Source organism: Vicia villosa, linkage group LG7 (genome assembly GCF_029867415.1).
Source record: "Vicia villosa cultivar HV-30 ecotype Madison, WI linkage group LG7, Vvil1.0, whole genome shotgun sequence".
NCBI lineage: Eukaryota > Viridiplantae > Streptophyta > Magnoliopsida > Fabales > Fabaceae > Vicia > Vicia villosa.
The window spans coordinates 51367277-51387331 of record NC_081186.1 but is presented as its reverse complement, the minus strand read 5'-3'; the positions used below and the strand labels follow the sequence as shown (position 1 = coordinate 51387331).

The following is a 20055-nucleotide window of genomic DNA, read 5'->3' as shown; positions in this document are numbered from 1 at the left end:
ACAGAACTTGCAAAGTTCTATGTTTTTAAGTTGTGTTGTTGCAGGAATCGAAGATTCAAGATCAACATACGAAGCAAGAAGGAAGAAATGATCAGAGATAGCTCTTGGATTCTTGAAGCAAGCTGAGTGCTAGGAAGCTTCAGAATCAGAAGCAAGAAGCAAGAATGATCAGAAAATCTGATAATAGAATATGATCCAAATCATTGTCTATTTGCTCTGATACATTGTCTATTGGATTTGATATATTCTATATGGCTTATATGGCTCTGATACATATTTTGTGTTCTGATACACATTTTATGTTCTAACTCATTCATGCTGACTTTTGTCGTTTAGTTTTGTTCTGTAACATTTCAGGATGTAGAGATGCTCTGATGATGCTCTGGTACATTCAACAATGTTCTGATACAATCTAGCATGAAGTGATGTAAGAAGAAATTCAAAGCTCTGAAGCTATCCGAGGGAAGCAGAAATCAGAAGCTGTGAATGTTCTAAAGATCCAGAAAACTCAAGTTCTGAAGCTGTCCTAAATGGAAGCATGAATCAGAAGCTGTGAATGTTCTGAAGATCAAAGAAATTCAAGTTCTGAAGCTGTCCTAAATGGAAGCAGGAATCAGAAGCTGTGAATGTTCTGAAGATCAAAGAAATTCAAGTTCTGAAGCTGTCCTAAACGGAAGCAGGAATCAGAAGCTGTGAGTGTTCTAGGAATCTAAAGAAATTCAAGTTCTGAAGCTGTCCAATGGAAGCAGAAGTCAGAAGCTATGAATTATCAGAAGACAGAAGCTTATGTGATCGTCTCTACCGAAATAATCAGGGAAGTCTTTTATTATCAAAGTTCTTCGAGTATTTATTTCAGGGGGAGATTATTCATCTCAGGGGGAGATTGTTAATCTCAGGGGGAGACATATTCATATGCTTATGCTATAGCTGTGTAATTTGTCTTTAGCCGTCTGCTCTTTCTGATCGCAAATTCATATCATTTATATATGTTTTTGTCATCATCAAAAAGGGGGAGATTGTTAGAACAAGATTTGTTCTGATCAATATTCTTAGTTTTGATTATAACAAGGATATGAATTTTGTGTGAGATAATGTGGTACTCTAATACATTGCAATTTCCATTTCAGGAAATATATAAAGAGTATGCACAAATCAGCGCTCAGAAGCTTTGTCTCAGAAGGTTCAGCATGCAACATCAGAACATGGTCTGGCAAGACATCAGAAGATGGTCAAGGCAGAATCAGAACATGGGTCTATGGAAGCATCAAAAGAACTTGAGATCAGAAGCAGAAGCACTGAAGTTCTCATGGAATCACGCTCCGAAGCACTTCAAGGTCAGAAGACAAGAAGATGCTATGCACCAAGCTGTTTGAATCTGATGATATTCAAATATTATATTCACAAACATCAGATCAGAAGAAAGTACAGGTGGCAGGCTACGCTGACTGACAAAAGGAACGTTGGAAGCTATTAAAGGCAACGTCAGTAGACACAGCGTGAACAAGGCTTGAGGTAGTTGACAAAAGCGTGAAACATTAAATGCAAAGCTGTACGGAACACGCAAAGCATTAAATGCGCTCAACGGTCATCTTCTCAAACGCCTATAAATATGAAGTTCTGATGAGAAGCAAGGTTGACGATTTGCAAACAATTAACTTGCTGAAACGCTGCTCAAATTCAAAGCTCAGAAACTTCATCTTCATCAAAGCTCACTACATTGCTGTTGTAATATATTAGTGAGATTAAGCTTAAACGTTAAGAGAAATATCACTGTTGTGATTATAGCTTTTAAGAAGCATTGTAAAACTCTTATTTGATTACATTAATTTGTAAGTAACTAGAGTGATCAAGTGTTGATCAGGATACTCTAGGAAGTCTTAGCTTGTGTCTAAGCAGTTGTAATTAGAGTGATCACGTGGTGGTCAGGATACTCTAAGAAATTCTTTGCTTGTGTCTAAGCATTTGTTCCTGGAGTGATCAGGTTGTGATCAGGATACTCTAGAAGACTTAGTCGCGGACTAAGTGGAAAACCATTGTAATCTGTTGCGATTAGTGGATTAAATCCTCAGGTGAGGTAAATCACTCCGTGGGGGTGGACTGGAGTAGTTTAGTTAACAACGAACCAGGATAAAAATAACTGTGCAATTTATTTTTATCGTTCAAGTTTTTAAGACTACACTTATTCAAACCCCCCCTTTCTAAGTGTTTTTCTATCCTTCAATTGGCATCAGAGCGCCGGTTCTAAGGTGCAAGCACTTAACCGTGTTTAGAAAAGATTCAGGAAGAGAAAAACGCTTCAGTAAAAGATGGCTGGTGAAATTCCAACAAATCCAGCTGCATCTACATCTGGCTCTGCTGAGCAATACAATGGTAACAATGGTTATACTAGACCACCAATATTCGATGGTGAAAACTTTGAATATTGGAAAGATAAACTGGAAAGTTACTTTCTTGGTCTAGATGCTGATCTATGGGATCTTCTGTTGGATGGTTACAAACATCCTGTTAAAGCTACTGGTGTAAGGCTCACGAGAAGCGAAATGAATGATGATCAAAAGAAAGATTTCAAGAATCATCACAAATGCAGGACTGTTTTGCTGAATGCTATCTCTCATGCTGAGTATGAGAAGATATCTAACAGGGAAACGGCCCATGACATATATGAGTCCTTGAAGATGACTCATGAAGGAAATGCTCAAGTCAAGGAGACCAAAGCTCTTGCACTAATCCAGAAGTATGAAGCCTTCAAGATGGAGGATGATGAAGACATTGAAAAGATGTTTTCAAGATTTCAAACTCTGACTGCTGGATTGAGAGTTCTTGACAAAGGCTACACCAAGGCTGATCATGTAAAGAAGATCATCAGAAGTTTGCCCAGAAGATGGGGTCCAATGGTGACTGCATTCAAGATTGCCAAGAATCTGAATGAAGTTTCTTTGGAAGAGCTTATCAGTGCCTTGAGAAGCCATGAAATTGAGCTGGACGCAAACGAGCCTCAGAAGAAAGGTAAGTCTATTGCATTAAAATCTAATATTAAAAAATGCACTAACGCTTTTCAGGCCAGAGAAGAAGATCCTGAAGAATCAGAATCTGAAGAAGAAGATGAACTGTCCATGATCTCCAGAAGGGTGAACCAACTCTGGAAGAACAAGCAAAGGAAGTTCAGAGGCTTCAGAAGTTCAAAGAGATTTGAACATGGAGAATCTTCTGGTGGCAGAAGATTTGACAAGAAGAAGGCTGTCTGCTATGAGTGCAATGAGCCTGGACATTACAAGAATGAGTGTCCGAAACTTCAGAAGGAGAATCCCGAGAAGAAGTTTCATAAGAAGAAAGGTCTTATGGCAACATGGGATGATTCTGAATCAGAATCAGGATCAGACTCTGAAGGAGAGCAGGCAAACTTTGCGCTGATGGCGACAGAAGATGATGGATCAGAATCTATATCAGAATCAGATTCTGAAGAGGTATTTTCTGAACTATCTAGAGAAGAGTTAGTTTCCAGTCTAACAGAGCTTCTTGAATTAAAAGCTCATCTTAGTATCAAATACAAAAAGCTGAAAAAGCAATTTGAATTTGAAACTAAGAAGCTTGAGTTGGAAAATTCTGAATTAAAAGAAAAAGTTTTAAAATTATCCAATAATGTTGGATCTCCTTCTGATTCAGAAAAATCCACTCCTAGTCTGAATCATATTCTGAAAGAATATGATTTAAGTTTCAGGAAGTTCTTATCTAGAAGTATTGGCAGAAGTCAGCTAGCTTCTATGATATATGCTGTGTCTGGGAACAAAAGAGTTGGCATTGGTTATGAGGGTGAAATCCCATACAAGCTTGAATCTGTGGATGATATGAAAATATCATACAAGCCTCTGTATAACCAATTTAAATTTGGCCACTCCCATGATATTAAGCACACATCACATGCACAAAGTTTTCACGTAACACACACCAAGAAGCATGTGACACAACCTAAGAAATATCATGGAACTCAGAATAAGAAATATCATGTTGTTCCTCCTGTTAAATATTTTGCTAAACCCAAGTTCAATCAGAACTTGAGGAGAACTAACAAGAAAGGACCCAAGAAATTGTGGGTACCTAAGGAAAAGATTATTCCTATTGCAGATATCCTTGGCTGCAAAGAAGGAAAAGCACAACATGTCATGGTACCTGGACTCTGGGTGCTCGCAACACATGACGGGAAGAAGGTCTACATTCCAAGACCTGGTGCTTAAATCAGGTGGAGAAGTCAAGTTTGGAGGAGATCAGAAGGGCAAAATCATTGGCTCTGGAACCATATGTCTTGGTAACTCTCCTTCCATAACTAATGTACTTCTTGTTGAAGGATTAGCTCATAACTTATTGTCCATAAGTAAATTAAGTGACAATGGCTATGATATAATCTTCAATCAAAAGTCTTGCAAGGCTGTAAGTCAGAAGGATGGCTCAATCCTATTTACAGGCAAGAGGAAGAACAACATTTATAAGATTGATCTTTCTGATCTTGAGAAGCAGAAGGTGACTTGTCTTATGTCTGTTTCTGAAGAGCAATGGGTCTGGCACAGAAGATTAGGACATGCTAGTTTTAGAAAGATCTCTCAGATTAACAAACTAAATCTAGTCAGAGGACTCCCAAATCTGAAATACAAATCAGATGCTCTTTGTGAAGCATGTCAGAAGGGCAAGTTCTCCAGACCTGCATTCAAGTCTAAGAATGTTGTTTCTACCTCAAGGCCGTTAGAACTCTTGCACATTGATCTGTTTGGCCCAGTCAAAACAGCATCTGTCAGAGGGAAGAAATATGGATTAGTCATCGTTGATGATTATAGCCGCTGGACATGGGTAAAGTTCTTGAAACACAAGGATGAGTCTCATTCAGTGTTCTTTGAATTCTACACTCAGATTCAATCTGAGAAAGAGTGTAAAATCATAAAGGTCAGAAGTGATCATGGTGGCGAATTTTAGAACAGATTCTTTGAGGAGTTCTTCAAAGAAAATGGTATTGCCCATGATTTCTCTTGTCCTAGAACTCCACAGCAAAATGGAGTTGTAGAGCGAAAGAATAGGACTCTACAAGAAATGGCCAGAACCATGATCAATGAAACCAATATGGCTAAGCATTTCTGGGCAGAAGCAATTAACACTGCGTGTTATATTCAGAATAGAATCTCTATCAGACCTATTCTAAATAAGACTCCTTATGAATTGTGGAAGAACAGAAAGCCCAACATTTCATATTTCCATCCTTTTGGATGTGTATGTTTTATTCTGAATACTAAAGATCATCTTGGTAAGTTTGATTCTAAAGCACAAAAGTGTTTCCTTCTTGGATATTCTGAACGCTCTAAAGGCTACAGAGTATACAATACTGAAACATTGATTGTTGAAGAATCAATCAATATCAGGTTTGATGATAAGCTTGGTCTTGAAAAACCAAAGCAGTTTGAGAATTTTGCAGATTTTGATATTGATATATCAGAAGCAGTAGAATCAAGAAGCAAAGCTGCAGAAGCTGGCAGTCTCAGAAGTACTGGATCAGAAGATCAAGTTGCTGCATCTTTAGAGAATCTTAGGATTTCTGAAAAGAACCAACTATCAGAAGATCACCTAGACTTGCCTCAGCTCATTCAGAAGATGTGATCCTTGGAAAGAAAGATGATCCCATCAGAACAAGGGCATTCCTTAAGAACAATGCAGAATGTCAATTAGGTCTTGTTTCTTTGATCGAGCCAACTTCTGTTGATCAAGCTCTAGAAGATCCAGACTGGATAATTGCCATGCAAGAAGAACTAAATCAGTTTACAAGGAATGATGTATGGGACTTGGTTCCTAAACCAAAAGGATTTAACATCATCGGTACTAAGTGGGTTTTCAGAAACAAGCTAAGTGAGAAAGGTGAAGTGGTAAGAAACAAAGCCAGACTGGTTGCTCAGGGTTATAGTCAGCAAGAAGGGATTGATTATACAGAAACCTTTGCACCAGTGGCCAGGTTAGAATCTATTCGTCTATTAATTTCTTTTGCCACTCAACACAACATCACTCTTTATCAGATGGATGTCAAGATTGCCTTCTTAATTGGTTATATAGATGAAGAAGTTTATGTCCACCAACCTCCTGGTTTTGAAGACTCCATGTCTCCAAATCATGTTTTTAAATTAAAGAAATCATTATACGGATTGAAACAAGCTCCCAGAGCTTGGTATGAATGTTTGAGTTCTTTCCTTCTGGAAAATGGTTTCACTAGAGGAAAAGTGGACACTACTCTCTTTTGTAAAACATTTAAAAAGGATATTTTAATTTGTCAAATATATGTTGATGATATTATCTTTGGAACATCTAATGCTACACTTGGAAAGGAGTTTGCTGAGTCTATGCAGGCTGAATTTGAAATGAGCATGATGGGAGAACTCAAGTACTTCCTTGGGATTCAAATCAACCAAACTTCCGATGGAACCTATGTTCATCAAACGAAGTATGTGAAAGAACTTCTGAAGAAGTTTAATCTTTCTGAAAGCAAAGAAGCCAAAACTCCTATGCATCCAACATGTGTACTGGGTAAGGATGAGGTAAGTAAGAAGGTAGATCAGAAGTTGTACAGAGGTATGATTGGATCTCTTCTATATCTAACTGCTTTTAGACCTGACATTCTCTTTAGTGTTTGTTTGTGTGCTCGATTCCAATCAGATCCAAGAGAATCTCATTTAACAGCGGTTAAGAGAATTCTAAGGTATCTGAAAGGTACTACTAATGTTGGTTTAGTTTACAGAAGATCTAAAGACTACAACTTAGTAGGATTCTGTGATGCTGACTATGTTGGAGATAGAATAGAAAGAAAGAGCACTTCTGGAAGTTGTCAATTTCTTGGAAGTCATCTGATCTCATGGTACAACAAGAAGCAAGCTACTATTGCCCTCTCAACAACAGAAGCAGAATATGTTGTTGCTGCTGGTTGTAGCACACAAATGCTTTGGATGAGAAGTCAGCTGGAAGATTATCAGATATATGAGAGTAACATTCCTATTTTCTGTGATAATACTTCTGCTATATGTTTATTTAAGAATCCTATTTTACATTCAAAAGCTAAACATATTGAGATTAAACATCATTTCATTAGGGACTATGTTCAGAAGGGTGTTATATCTTTAAACTTTGTGGATACAAACCATCAATGGGCTGATATCTTTACAAAACCCCTTGCTGAAGATAGGTTTAAGTTCATTCTGAAGAATATCAGTATGGATTTATGCCCAGAATGAGAAGATGAGAAGATCTTGTATGAGTATCTTCTGAAATGAAATTGGATTTTTTTTTGTTATAAGAAGTTCTGATTGAAATCAATTAGAAATTGTGATTCAGTTATTACTAACGTTTCATTGTCTAAGTTGATTCAGAATCTCTTTAAAAGCAAAACAGCTGTAACTGGCTATCCAGATGGTAAACACGTGTTCACTATTCCTGGACAAGCGTGCTTGCAGTTGATGGGACGTCTACTTAGGTAACTGTGCAAATCACGTCTTTTGTCATTATTATCTCTCCTCACGTCACGTAACATTAAATGCTATCCATCATTTACTCTCTTTCAGTTTTCTTTTTATACTCTTCAAACGTTTCTTTTCCCTCTTATATTTCTCTCACTTTGCATTCAGTTTCTTTTTCGTTCTCTCTCTTTGCATTCATATCATAAACCCTAGCAGTTTCCAATATCTGCAACTTCATCATGAATCCATCGTCAAGCTCTGGAAATCAAGAAAATGATCGAAAACAAAAGAGAAAGGCAACTGCTGAACAAGAAACCAAACCAAAAAGAGTAAGGATTACCTATGACCCTCTCAAAGTGAACCCGTTTGAAGCTATGATGTCTGGAAACTACTCTAGACGTGTGTATCAACCCCTCGACGGTACCCCTCAATCACCTTCCTCTTCACAGACCTCCACCACCTCTTCCTCCTCATTCATCCTCTCGGAACCACCTTCTTCACCATCTGATATCTCCTCTCCTTCAACCCATCCCTCAGATATCTCTTCATCTCTCTCACACCCTTTTCCCACCAGAACACCTAACCCCTACAGTGTTGTTTTTCCCGACTCCAGGTTCACTGTCAACCCTCCAACCCCTGCCACTCAATCATTTCTGGAGCTTTTACATTCTGATGTAAATAGCTGGTTGGAGATTCTGGGTGCTGCTCACCTTAACCATCTGGATGAGTATGCCACATGCAACCTTTGGGATACCTTTCGTCAGGATTTTCTGGCTAGGGCTACAGATATTCAGAGAAGGATCATGTCTGAAGCACCTGGTGTTAGTGGTCTTCGGTTGGAAGTTGGTGAAAGCAGCTATCACCATCTCATCAGGAACAGAAGAGTTCTTGAGGAGAAGATACCTGCAGATGAGTTGGAAGAAGAAAATCTCTGCAGAGACATCGTGGTGTGGAGACCATGGTTTCCTGTGCTGACTGGAGATTTTCAGTGGCTGTTTAACTGGTTCAGAATGAACCCTTCTGAAAAAGCACCTCACATGGTCTTTCCAGTAGTGGTTTATCCTGCTGAAGTTGCTGGTCCTACTCCTCCAACAAACCTAGCAGCTATTCTTCAAGCGTTGGAAGTTGGAACTTCTGAGCTGCCTGAACCAGAATATGCTGAGGCTACTTCTGAGTCAGACTCAGATGAGGAGATGGAAGATGCACAAGCTGAAGACCTTCCAGAAGATCGCCCTGCTGAGATTGCTGTCCCTTTTGGCAGAAATTCTGGTGCCTCTTCTTCTGGTGAAACCTCAGCTCTGATGGAGACCTTGGAAGCTCTTCATCAGAATCAAGCTATGCTGGCTTCTCGTTTGGACGCGCAAGAAGCAGCCAATGCTGAGTTTCGCTCCTTCATGGCAAGGCAAGCTACAAGCACTGACGGGATTCATGATGTTTTGGCACGGATTTTGCGTAGGCTAGGATCTTAGTCCTTTGGTCTTTGTAGTTTTCTTTCCTTGTTGCATCTGTTTTCCTGCATTCCTCTTTTGTAATCCTTCTTGTTGAAATCAATGAAAAGTTATCTATGTTTCTTTCCTTTGTCTCTTGCTTTACATCTGAATCTTTTATGCTTTTTGATGTTATGACAAAAAGGGGGAGAAAATATATGATAAATGATCTGATTAATATTATCAGTTACCGAGTAAAAAGGCTCCACATTTACTAACAGAACTTGCAAAGTTCTATGTTTTTAAGTTGTGTTGTTGCAGGAATCGAAGATTCAAGATCAACATACGAAGCAAGAAGGAAGAAATGATCAGAGATAGCTCTTGGATTCTTGAAGCAAGCTGAGTGCTAGGAAGCTTCAGAATCAGAAGCAAGAAGCAAGAATGATCAGAAAATCTGATAATAGAATATGATCCAAATCATTGTCTATTTGCTCTGATACATTGTCTATTGGATTTGATATATTCTATATGGCTTATATGGCTCTGATACATATTTTGTGTTCTGATACACATTTTATGTTCTAACTCATTCATGCTGACTTTTGTCGTTTAGTTTTGTTCTGTAACATTTCAGGATGTAGAGATGCTCTGATGATGCTCTGGTACATTCAACAATGTTCTGATACAATCTAGCATGAAGTGATGTAAGAAGAAATTCAAAGCTCTGAAGCTATCCGAGGGAAGCAGAAATCAGAAGCTGTGAATGTTCTAAAGATCCAGAAAACTCAAGTTCTGAAGCTGTCCTAAATGGAAGCATGAATCAGAAGCTGTGAATGTTCTGAAGATCAAAGAAATTCAAGTTCTGAAGCTGTCCTAAATGGAAGCAGGAATCAGAAGCTGTGAATGTTCTGAAGATCAAAGAAATTCAAGTTCTGAAGCTGTCCTAAACGGAAGCAGGAATCAGAAGCTGTGAGTGTTCTAGGAATCTAAAGAAATTCAAGTTCTGAAGCTGTCCAATGGAAGCAGAAGTCAGAAGCTATGAATTATCAGAAGACAGAAGCTTATGTGATCGTCTCTACCGAAATAATCAGGGAAGTCTTTTATTATCAAAGTTCTTCGAGTATTTATTTCAGGGGGAGATTATTCATCTCAGGGGGAGATTGTTAATCTCAGGGGGAGACATATTCATATGCTTATGCTATAGCTGTGTAATTTGTCTTTAGCCGTCTGCTCTTTCTGATCGCAAATTCATATCATTTATATATGTTTTTGTCATCATCAAAAAGGGGGAGATTGTTAGAACAAGATTTGTTCTGATCAATATTCTTAGTTTTGATTATAACAAGGATATGAATTTTGTGTGAGATAATGTGGTACTCTAATACATTGCAATTTCCATTTCAGGAAATATATAAAGAGTATGCATAAATCAGCGCTCAGAAGCTTTGTCTCAGAAGGTTCAGCATGCAACATCAGAACATGGTCTGGCAAGACATCAGAAGATGGTCAAGGCAGAATCAGAACATGGGTCTATGGAAGCATCAGAAGAACTTGAGATCAGAAGCAGAAGCACTGAAGTTCTCATGGAATCACGCTCCGAAGCACTTCAAGGTCAGAAGACAAGAAGATGCTATGCACCAAGCTGTTTGAATCTGATGATATTCAAATATTATATTCACAAACATCAGATCAGAAGAAAGTACAGGTGGCAGGCTACGCTGACTGACAAAAGGAACGTTGGAAGCTATTAAAGGCAACATCAGTAGACACAGCGTGAACAAGGCTCGAGGTAGTTGACAAAAGCGTGAAACATTAAATGCAAAGCTGTACGGAACACGCAAAGCATTAAATGCGCTCAACGGTCATCTTCTCAAACGCCTATAAATATGAAGTTCTGATGAGAAGCAAGGTTGACGATTTGCAAACAATTAACTTGCTGAAACGCTGCTCAAATTCAAAGCTCAGAAACTTCATCTTCATCAAAGCTCACTACATTGCTGTTGTAATATATTAGTGAGATTAAGCTTAAACGTTAAGAGAAATATCACTGTTGTGATTATAGCTTTTAAGAAGCATTGTAAAACTCTTATTTGATTACATTAATTTGTAAGTAACTAGAGTGATCAAGTGTTGATCAGGATACTCTAGGAAGTCTTAGCTTGTGTCTAAGCAGTTGTAATTAGAGTGATCACGTGGTGGTCAGGATACTCTAAGAAATTCTTTGCTTGTGTCTAAGCATTTGTTCCTGGAGTGATCAGGTTGTGATCAGGATACTCTAGAAGACTTAGTCGCGGACTAAGTGGAAAACCATTGTAATCTGTTGCGATTAGTGGATTAAATCCTCAGGTGAGGTAAATCACTCCGTGGGGGTGGACTGGAGTAGTTTAGTTAACAACGAACCAGGATAAAAATAACTGTGCAATTTATTTTTATCGTTCAAGTTTTTAAGACTACACTTATTCAAACCCCCCCTTTCTAAGTGTTTTTCTATCCTTCAATTGGCATCAGAGCGCCGGTTCTAAGGTGCAAGCACTTAACCGTGTTTAGAAAAGATTCAGGAAGAGAAAAACGCTTCAGTAAAAGATGGCTGGTGAAATTCCAACAAATCCAGCTGCATCTACATCTGGCTCTGCTGAGCAATACAATGGTAACAATGGTTATACTAGACCACCAATATTCGATGGTGAAAACTTTGAATATTGGAAAGATAAACTGGAAAGTTACTTTCTTGGTCTAGATGCTGATCTATGGGATCTTCTGTTGGATGGTTACAAACATCCTGTTAAAGCTACTGGTGTAAGGCTCACGAGAAGCGAAATGAATGATGATCAAAAGAAAGATTTCAAGAATCATCACAAATGCAGGACTGTTTTGCTGAATGCTATCTCTCATGCTGAGTATGAGAAGATATCTAACAGGGAAACGGCCCATGACATATATGAGTCCTTGAAGATGACTCATGAAGGAAATGCTCAAGTCAAGGAGACCAAAGCTCTTGCACTAATCCAGAAGTATGAAGCCTTCAAGATGGAGGATGATGAAGACATTGAAAAGATGTTTTCAAGATTTCAAACTCTGACTGCTGGATTGAGAGTTCTTGACAAAGGCTACACCAAGGCTGATCATGTAAAGAAGATCATCAGAAGTTTGCCCAGAAGATGGGGTCCAATGGTGACTGCATTCAAGATTGCCAAGAATCTGAATGAAGTTTCTTTGGAAGAGCTTATCAGTGCCTTGAGAAGCCATGAAATTGAGCTGGACGCAAACGAGCCTCAGAAGAAAGGTAAGTCTATTGCATTAAAATCTAATATTAAAAAATGCACTAACGCTTTTCAGGCCAGAGAAGAAGATCCTGAAGAATCAGAATCTGAAGAAGAAGATGAACTGTCCATGATCTCCAGAAGGGTGAACCAACTCTGGAAGAACAAGCAAAGGAAGTTCAGAGGCTTCAGAAGTTCAAAGAGATTTGAACATGGAGAATCTTCTGGTGGCAGAAGATCTGACAAGAAGAAGGCTGTCTGCTATGAGTGCAATGAGCCTGGACATTACAAGAATGAGTGTCCGAAACTTCAGAAGGAGAATCCCAAGAAGAAGTTTCATAAGAAGAAAGGTCTTATGGCAACATGGGATGATTCTGAATCAGAATCAGGATCAGACTCTGAAGGAGAGCAGGCAAACTTTGCGCTGATGGCGACAGAAGATGATGGATCAGAATCTACATCAGAATCAGATTCTGAAGAGGTATTTTCTGAACTATCTAGAGAAGAGTTAGTTTCCAGTCTAACAGAGCTTCTTGAATTAAAAGCTCATCTTAGTATCAAATACAAAAAGCTGAAAAAGAAATTTGAATTTGAAACTAAGAAGCTTGAGTATGAAAATTCTGAATTAAAAGAAAAAGTTTTAAAATTATCCAATAATGTTGGATCTCCTTCTGATTCAGAAAAATCCACTCCTAGTCTGAATCATATTCAGAAAAAGTTTTAAAATTATCCAATAATGTTGGATCTCCTTCTGATTCAGAAAAATCCACTCCAACATCATCAGTTTTCTTAAAAGCCATTTCAGCTTCATTGAAAACTACATCTCGACTGGTGATACACCTCCTGTGACCTGGCTCTAGGCACCATAGCCTATAAGCTTTGACTCCTTCAGGGTATCCCATGAACATGCATTTTAGAGCTCTAGGTTCAACCTTGTCTTGCCTAATGTGAGCATAGGCTACGCAGCCAAATACTCTCAGTTTGTCGAGATCTGGTGGATGTCCCGACCAAACTTCTTCAGGTGTCTTCATATCTAACACTGTCGAAGGACATCTGTTTATCAGATATGTTGCTGTCAAAATAACCTCAGCCCAGAATACCTTCTTTAACCCCGCACTAGTCAACATGCATCTAACTCTGTCTAAAATAGTTCGATTAAACCTTTCAGCCAAACCATTTTGCTGTGGAGTACCTGTCGCGGGCGAAAAATCGTATCCTTTTTTCGGGATGAGACACCTGATGCCTTCTTTGGGCTCGAGTGCTCAAAAAAATGATTTTTCTTTTGTACCGACCAAACTTTTTATTGTTTCCAAAAGAGGAACAGGAAAAAAGCTGCAATAACCTTAAAAGTGGGGAGAGATCTTGGGTAAGAGGGTTGGTTATACCAAGGGAAGGTATTAGCACCCAACGTATCTATAGTACTCTATAGGTTTCTTTGTTTTGTTTATTCCATTCTTGTTATGGTGGAGGTTCTTGTGAGAAAGAGGTGGGACCTAAGGTGTTTGTTTGATTATGCTCGCAAAGATCATCGCGATCCTCTGCATACATATCCCTTAGTGGGAATCAGAGCATCTGTAGCTCGGGGTCTACGGGTGCTAAGGTTTGAGTGGTTTGAGAGAGAAGTTTTGCTCGCCAAGGATCGACCTTGTGCCTACGTATTCTCAAAGGGATGTTGAGAAAGTCAGAGCAATCGTAGTTCCCACTTATGCTAGTGGAAGCAAAGGATAAGAGACAAATGTCATCTCAATGTTCGATGTATCTAATCTATATCATCACATACATCTGTTTGTTTTTGTTTGAAAATCTTTTCATTATAAGCCCTGGGCCATGCCACTTATGGCGCTTGTCGCACCCTAAATTTTGACCTAAGTTTTTTTCATCTGATTCATTTGCATTAGTATCGATCAATTCGATTGCATCCAAAATAAGTTTCGATTACGCACATTGCATTTTAAATTTCAAATTAGCATGAAATTTGCAATTAGTTTCTCATCATTTCAATTAGTAAATCATTTTAAGTTTTGCATATTTTCATTAAATTTAGCATCTTTCATCATTTTTTCTAAATTAATTAGTTGGTAATTAAAAATAACATTTAGAATTGTTAAATAATTTCTGATTAATTAAATAATAAGATATAGTAGGATTTATTTAAAATGCATGTTCACACTAAATATCAAAAATCCATTTGTTTGCATTTCTAAAACAGTAGCACTCATCATCATCTTGTAAACTTAGGAGAAAAAAAAAACAGAATTTTTATTAATTACATTTTACAGTCACTGTATAAATCAAAATAAAAAAAAAAAACAAGTGATGTTGAAGCATCTTCAGCTCTGTACCAACAAACCAAATAGTCCAAAAACTGCAGTTGCTGCTCCACCTCTTCACCACTCTATACCAGCCGCCTGCATAGCCTGCATCTTTGCTGACCCTGCACTATAGCTGCTCCAATCTGTCCAAAAATTACACCAAAATAGCCTCACAAAACCTGCATCAAGTAAAAGCAACTTAACAGAGCACCCAAAGTATTCAAATGCTCTCCGGGTTTTCCCCCCATTTTTCATCTTAAGTTCTCATCCAAACCCTAATCCTATACACTATATAAACAACAACAATCAGCACAACAAAGGGGGAGACGAATCACAAAGGGCTGAAAATTCCTTAGAGCTGAAACCACCACATTCACCTTCAGAACTGAAACGAGCTCAGCCTCATTCCTTCAGCCTCATACTTTCATAAACTCAACCCACCATAATCAAACAACCACTCAAATCCTCCTCAACCTTCAATCATGCAACCTCACTCATAAACACAGCAATATAAACCGAACCGCCTCCATAACCTAACCTCACCACCACTCAACTTCATATCAGTCCTTCAACCTCAAACAACTCACGCTCAGAAGCATTACGCACAACACACACGAAGATTTCAGAAATCAGAAACAGAAGAATTTTGCCGAAAAGAAGAAGAAACATAACGCAAAAGAAGAGGGTGAGATTCGAATACCTGAGCAAATTCGTCGCTGAAAATTATCGAAGGAGGTAGTTATTATTGTCAATTTAGTTTCTCTCTTTCCCATTTATCTTTAATCTTTTATTTCCATCACCGCTTTGATTTCCATGCAATCTGTAACCAAAATTCATAGTAAAAGTCACTGGGCTTTAGGGATTGATTTGGGGATAAGGGTTTAATGTGTTTGGTTGCTGATGTACTATATTCATCCATGAATGATCCAAAACGAGAGAATCGCGAGAGAGAAAAAAAAAAACGTTGATATTGCTTTTGTTTTTTCGCGAAATTACAGAGAGAGCAGAGAGAATACACGTTTGAGAGGATAGGCCGTTTGTTTCTTTTAGGTTTAGCATGTGTTGTATCGGTTCAAACCGGACCGAGTTGGATACATAAGGCCCATTTGGGCATTTCTTTTTTTAAACAAAAAAACCATTTTAACTAAAAAAAAAAGACTTTAAAGACCAGTATCTGATTTAATTTCAGCACCCGCATTTCAATTGTTTTTTTTTTATTTTAATATAAGTAGTAGTAGCATTTTCTTTGATCAAAATATATTAAAAAAAATACAAATAAAAGCAAGTTTTTATTTTTACTTAGAAAAATTCAAAAAATCTCAATTGGTTTTCATCAAAATAAACATTGGTCAACACCAAGTATCATTTTCAAATTTCTTTTGTCACAATCAAAAAACCTTAAAGTTGTTTTAATAGTCGAATTGAAATTTGTCAATAATGGATGAAAAGAAGGGTTTGCACGTACTTGTACAAATTGTTCTAAAGCATTTGGGCGATGGCCGTTAAGCCTTTGTTTGAATGCTTAGACTCCATTAAGGACCCATTCAAACTCGATTTGTCTGTTTCTTTTACAAAAACTCTAAAAACAATCTCAATTGAATCGTTCTTTTCCTCGCCCAAGTGCGAATCCCTTTCATCGCCCAAGTGCGAATATTTTCATAACAAACCTTGGTCAATACCAAGTTCCTTTTTTCAATCAAAATTCTTTTTACAATCAAATTGAGTTGAGTCCACAATGGATGAAATTAGAAGGGTTTGTACGTACTTGTACAAGTTGTTCTAAAACATTTAGGCGATGGTCGTTAAGCCTTTGTTTGAATGATTATATCGCATTAAGGACTTCTCAAAACTCGAGTCGTTTCAATCTCTTTCACCACCCAAGAGGGGTTTGTACGTACTTGTACAAGTTGCTCTTTCAAGCATTTAGGCGATGGCCGTTAAGCCTTTGTTTGAATGCTTGTACCCCATTCATCAAGCTCAATTTAGCTATTGCTCTTTCAAGTATTTTAGGCGATGGCCGTTAAGCCATTGTTTGAATGCTCGAATTCCACTTTTTCATAAAACACCCATTTCAAACTCATCTTTTCTTTGCCCAATGCAAATCTCGCCCAAGTGCGAACCACATTCAGAAACTCGTCTTCCCGCCCAAGTGCGATTAGACCCATCAAAATCAATAAACAAATTCGTAGTTCCTTTAGAACTACAATCGCTCTGATTCTTCCATTGAAGATATGTAGGCATAAGACTCGAATGTCTTGGCGAGCACACCAATAAAAAAAAAGTATATAATTTCGTAGCCTCGAACTACGAACGCTCTGACTTTCCCCATTGGGAATACGTAGGCACAAGACTCAAATGTCTTGGCGAGCTCAATAATAAAAAACCCAAATCCCGTCTATTTCTTGTCCATATATTAATAAAGAACGCAAGTAGATAATAAGCTAACAATCGATCACAAGATTAACTAAATGGGTCCCATCGAGTACGATGGAGGTAAGGGGTGCTAATACCTTCCCCTTACTTAACCGACTCCCGAACCCAAATTTGGTTGCGAAGACCATCTTTGTCCATTTCATTTCATTTGTGGGTTTTATCAATATTTTCCCATTCCCATTGGAATAAATAAAATTTGGTGGCGACTCTGTTCGATACAATTTCGTGGCGATGATTTTTTGACCCGCGACAGCTGGCGACTCTGCTGGGGATTTAAAAGAGAGTCAACCCTAATTTAATTTTTCTTGTGATGTTGTTTTCATTTATTTACTTGCTTCTTTATTGCCTTTATTATATCATTGTTTGATTTCTTATCATCATGGTTAGAATCTTTTTATTATTGGCACTTTATGGACAAAGCTCTACGCCCGAGCTCAAGAAACACATAAGATAAGATGGTGGTTTAGTATTAAACTTGCTTGACGTAGTGTCAAGTAGGAGATACTAATACCCCGCCTAGAGTAGGTCCTTTGAGAAGATGTCTTTGGTTGAGCAAGTTATTTACTCGAGCGATGATGTTTTCAATTCGGATCGTTAACTCTAGGGACCTTTTAGAAAGACCCTGAAACCATGACTTTTAGGAAATGGTGGTTTCGCACCCAACCTGCGTAACGTAACTATTACTGTGGGTATGTGCGAAAACCACACTCAGAATAGACTTCGTTTGAAAACACAGTTGGGTGGTAAGTTATTTACTAGACGACTGAGTTTTCGAAAGAAGTTTGTAACTCTGAGAACCGCGTCTAGAACCTTGTCAAAAAACCTTAGAACTATCCTGTGGTGAGCCACTGTGTGCCAAATAAATTGAATTTTTCTGTATCCAATTGATTGAAAGCCCATTACTTGTGAATCATACATGATATGACATTGCATTGATTCTTGCATTAAAAACAAAAAAATCATCATGCATCTGCATTCATTTGCATCTCAATCCAGTACTCATACATCTATTCCTCCAACAGTTTAACAAGGCAAGCTGATTCCCCGACATCCTTATCAGACGCGTAGTGTTTCTCGAAAAAGAATGGCTGACCAAGAGCAACACAACATGGAAGTTAGGATGGAAATCGACGAATTGAAGGGAAGCATCACCAAGCTCACTGAGATGATGCAAGTGCTAATAGCTAGGGATGCTGAACCCCAAAGAACTGTCGTAGCTGAAGTCTCCGAAGCTGTTGAGGATCCCATTCCCGTTCAGAGGCCACCTTCTACCTGGCCAGAATTTGGTTTACCACCTGGTTATACTCCCCCATTCGCGAATACTTTGGGAGTAGGACTTTCTGCGCAACAAATTGCACCAATACCGGTCGTCGCTGAACAGTCACCGATTGTTCACACTACTGTTCAACCTACTTTCAACAATCCTCCTTTTGTCTATCATGTTGATGATTCCGAACGTGGCGATCCAGAACACAACCACGAGGTGGAGGAAGTGAAAGAAAAGTACAATGTCCTCGAGAAAAGGTTGAAAGCCGTTGAAGGAAATGACATTTTTGGATTTGATACCATGAACCTCTGCCTGGTTTCTGACTTGACTGTACCTGCAAAGTTCAAAGTCCCTGAATTCGAAAAGTACAAGGGGCATACTTGTCCTAAAGATCATCTGACTATGTACTTTCGCAAGATGGCCGCTTATGCCAACAATGACAAATTGCTCGTTCACATCTTTCAAGATAGCTTGGCTGGAGCTTCTCTGAAATGGTACATGAGTTTGAAGAGGGAGCATATCCAAACATGGAGAGACTTAGGCGAAGCTTTCCTGAAACAATACAAGTACAACATGGACTTAGCCCTTGATCGCAGACAACTTCAGACTATGACCATGAGAGATAGAGAAACTTTCAAAGTGTATGCCCAACGCTGGAGAGAGCTAGCTGCTCAAGTCGAACCTCCTCTTGCTGAAAAAGAGCTTACTAGTATGTTTATGGATACCTTGAAGCCAGTCTTCTATGAGAAAATGATTGGAAGTGTCTCTTCTAGCTTTGCTGACCTGGTCACCATTGGAGAAAGGGTCGAAGAAGGTTTGAAAAATGGCAAGATTGTCAATGCTGCTGAATCATCCAACAACAACCAAGCAAAGAGATTTCCTGGAAACTTCCAGAGGAAGAAAGAAGGAGAAACTAATGCTGTTGTGACTAGTGGTGAAGAAACTCAAAATCCACAACCTTACCAAGTTCCAACTTATCCACAAGCACCATTCATGCCTTACTATCAGTATCCACATGTTGCAGCTGCTCAACATCAACAACCGTACTTCCCAATGCCATCGCATCAACAACCATGGAACGCTTCTCATCAGAATGCTTCACGAAGTGCTCCTCAGAATTCTCAACAAAATCAGAATAGGCAGCAGAATCAGAATAGGCCCCAGAAGGATCCGCCAAAGGAGCCTCGCCGCATCGACCCAATTCCAATGACTTACACTGAATTGTGGCCTGCACTAATCCATAAGTCGTTGATAGCTCCTAGGCCAACTAAAGCTCCAACTCCACCGTTCTCCAAAGGATATAATCCTAATGCTAAATGTGCTTTTCATAGTGGAGTAGTTGGTCATTCCATTGAAGACTGTTGGGTTCTGAAGGAGAAGGTTCAAGATCTGATCGAAAGCAAGATGCTCACCTTCCGAGATATTAATCCAAATGTGGTCACTAATCCCCTACCCCATTGAGGGCCGAGACACAAGGGATTATCCTAAAGCCAGATATCAGACGGGAAAGCTCATCCTTGCTGCTGATAGTTACTAGGCCTCTGTCATTTCATTTGTTAATTTTTCCTTGTTTGTATTGTGCTTTGTTGCTTTTGAATTCTGTAATCCTTAATCGTAATTTTAATGAAATGAGCATTGCATTTGTTTTGAATCAATCATAATGTGTTTTTCTTGCTTTAATTATATATCACTTACACAAAATCAAAATTCAAAAAAAATATTTTGCTTTTCCACTTCACTCTCTTTATCAGCTTTCTGTCTAAGCAAGGTTCCAGGGAGGATGATGATAAACAAATACCCAATTTGCATCAGTGTGCTTTCAAACGAAACTTTGTTGATGATGTACAGGCTTTCTTTCAAATCCCCAAACACTGGAGATAT

The 20055-nt window shown here is 38.6% G+C and overlaps 1 protein-coding gene across 1 annotated transcript; it reads left to right on the top strand.

Moving 5' to 3' along the window:
- The first annotated feature begins 17991 nt into the window (after positions 1-17991).
- LOC131619032 (uncharacterized) lies at positions 17992-19635 on the top strand. Its single transcript, XM_058890176.1, has one exon. It carries the CDS (start codon positions 17992-17994, stop codon positions 19633-19635), a length of 1644 nt encoding a protein of 547 aa, XP_058746159.1.
- The last annotated feature ends 420 nt before the right edge of the window (positions 19636-20055 follow it).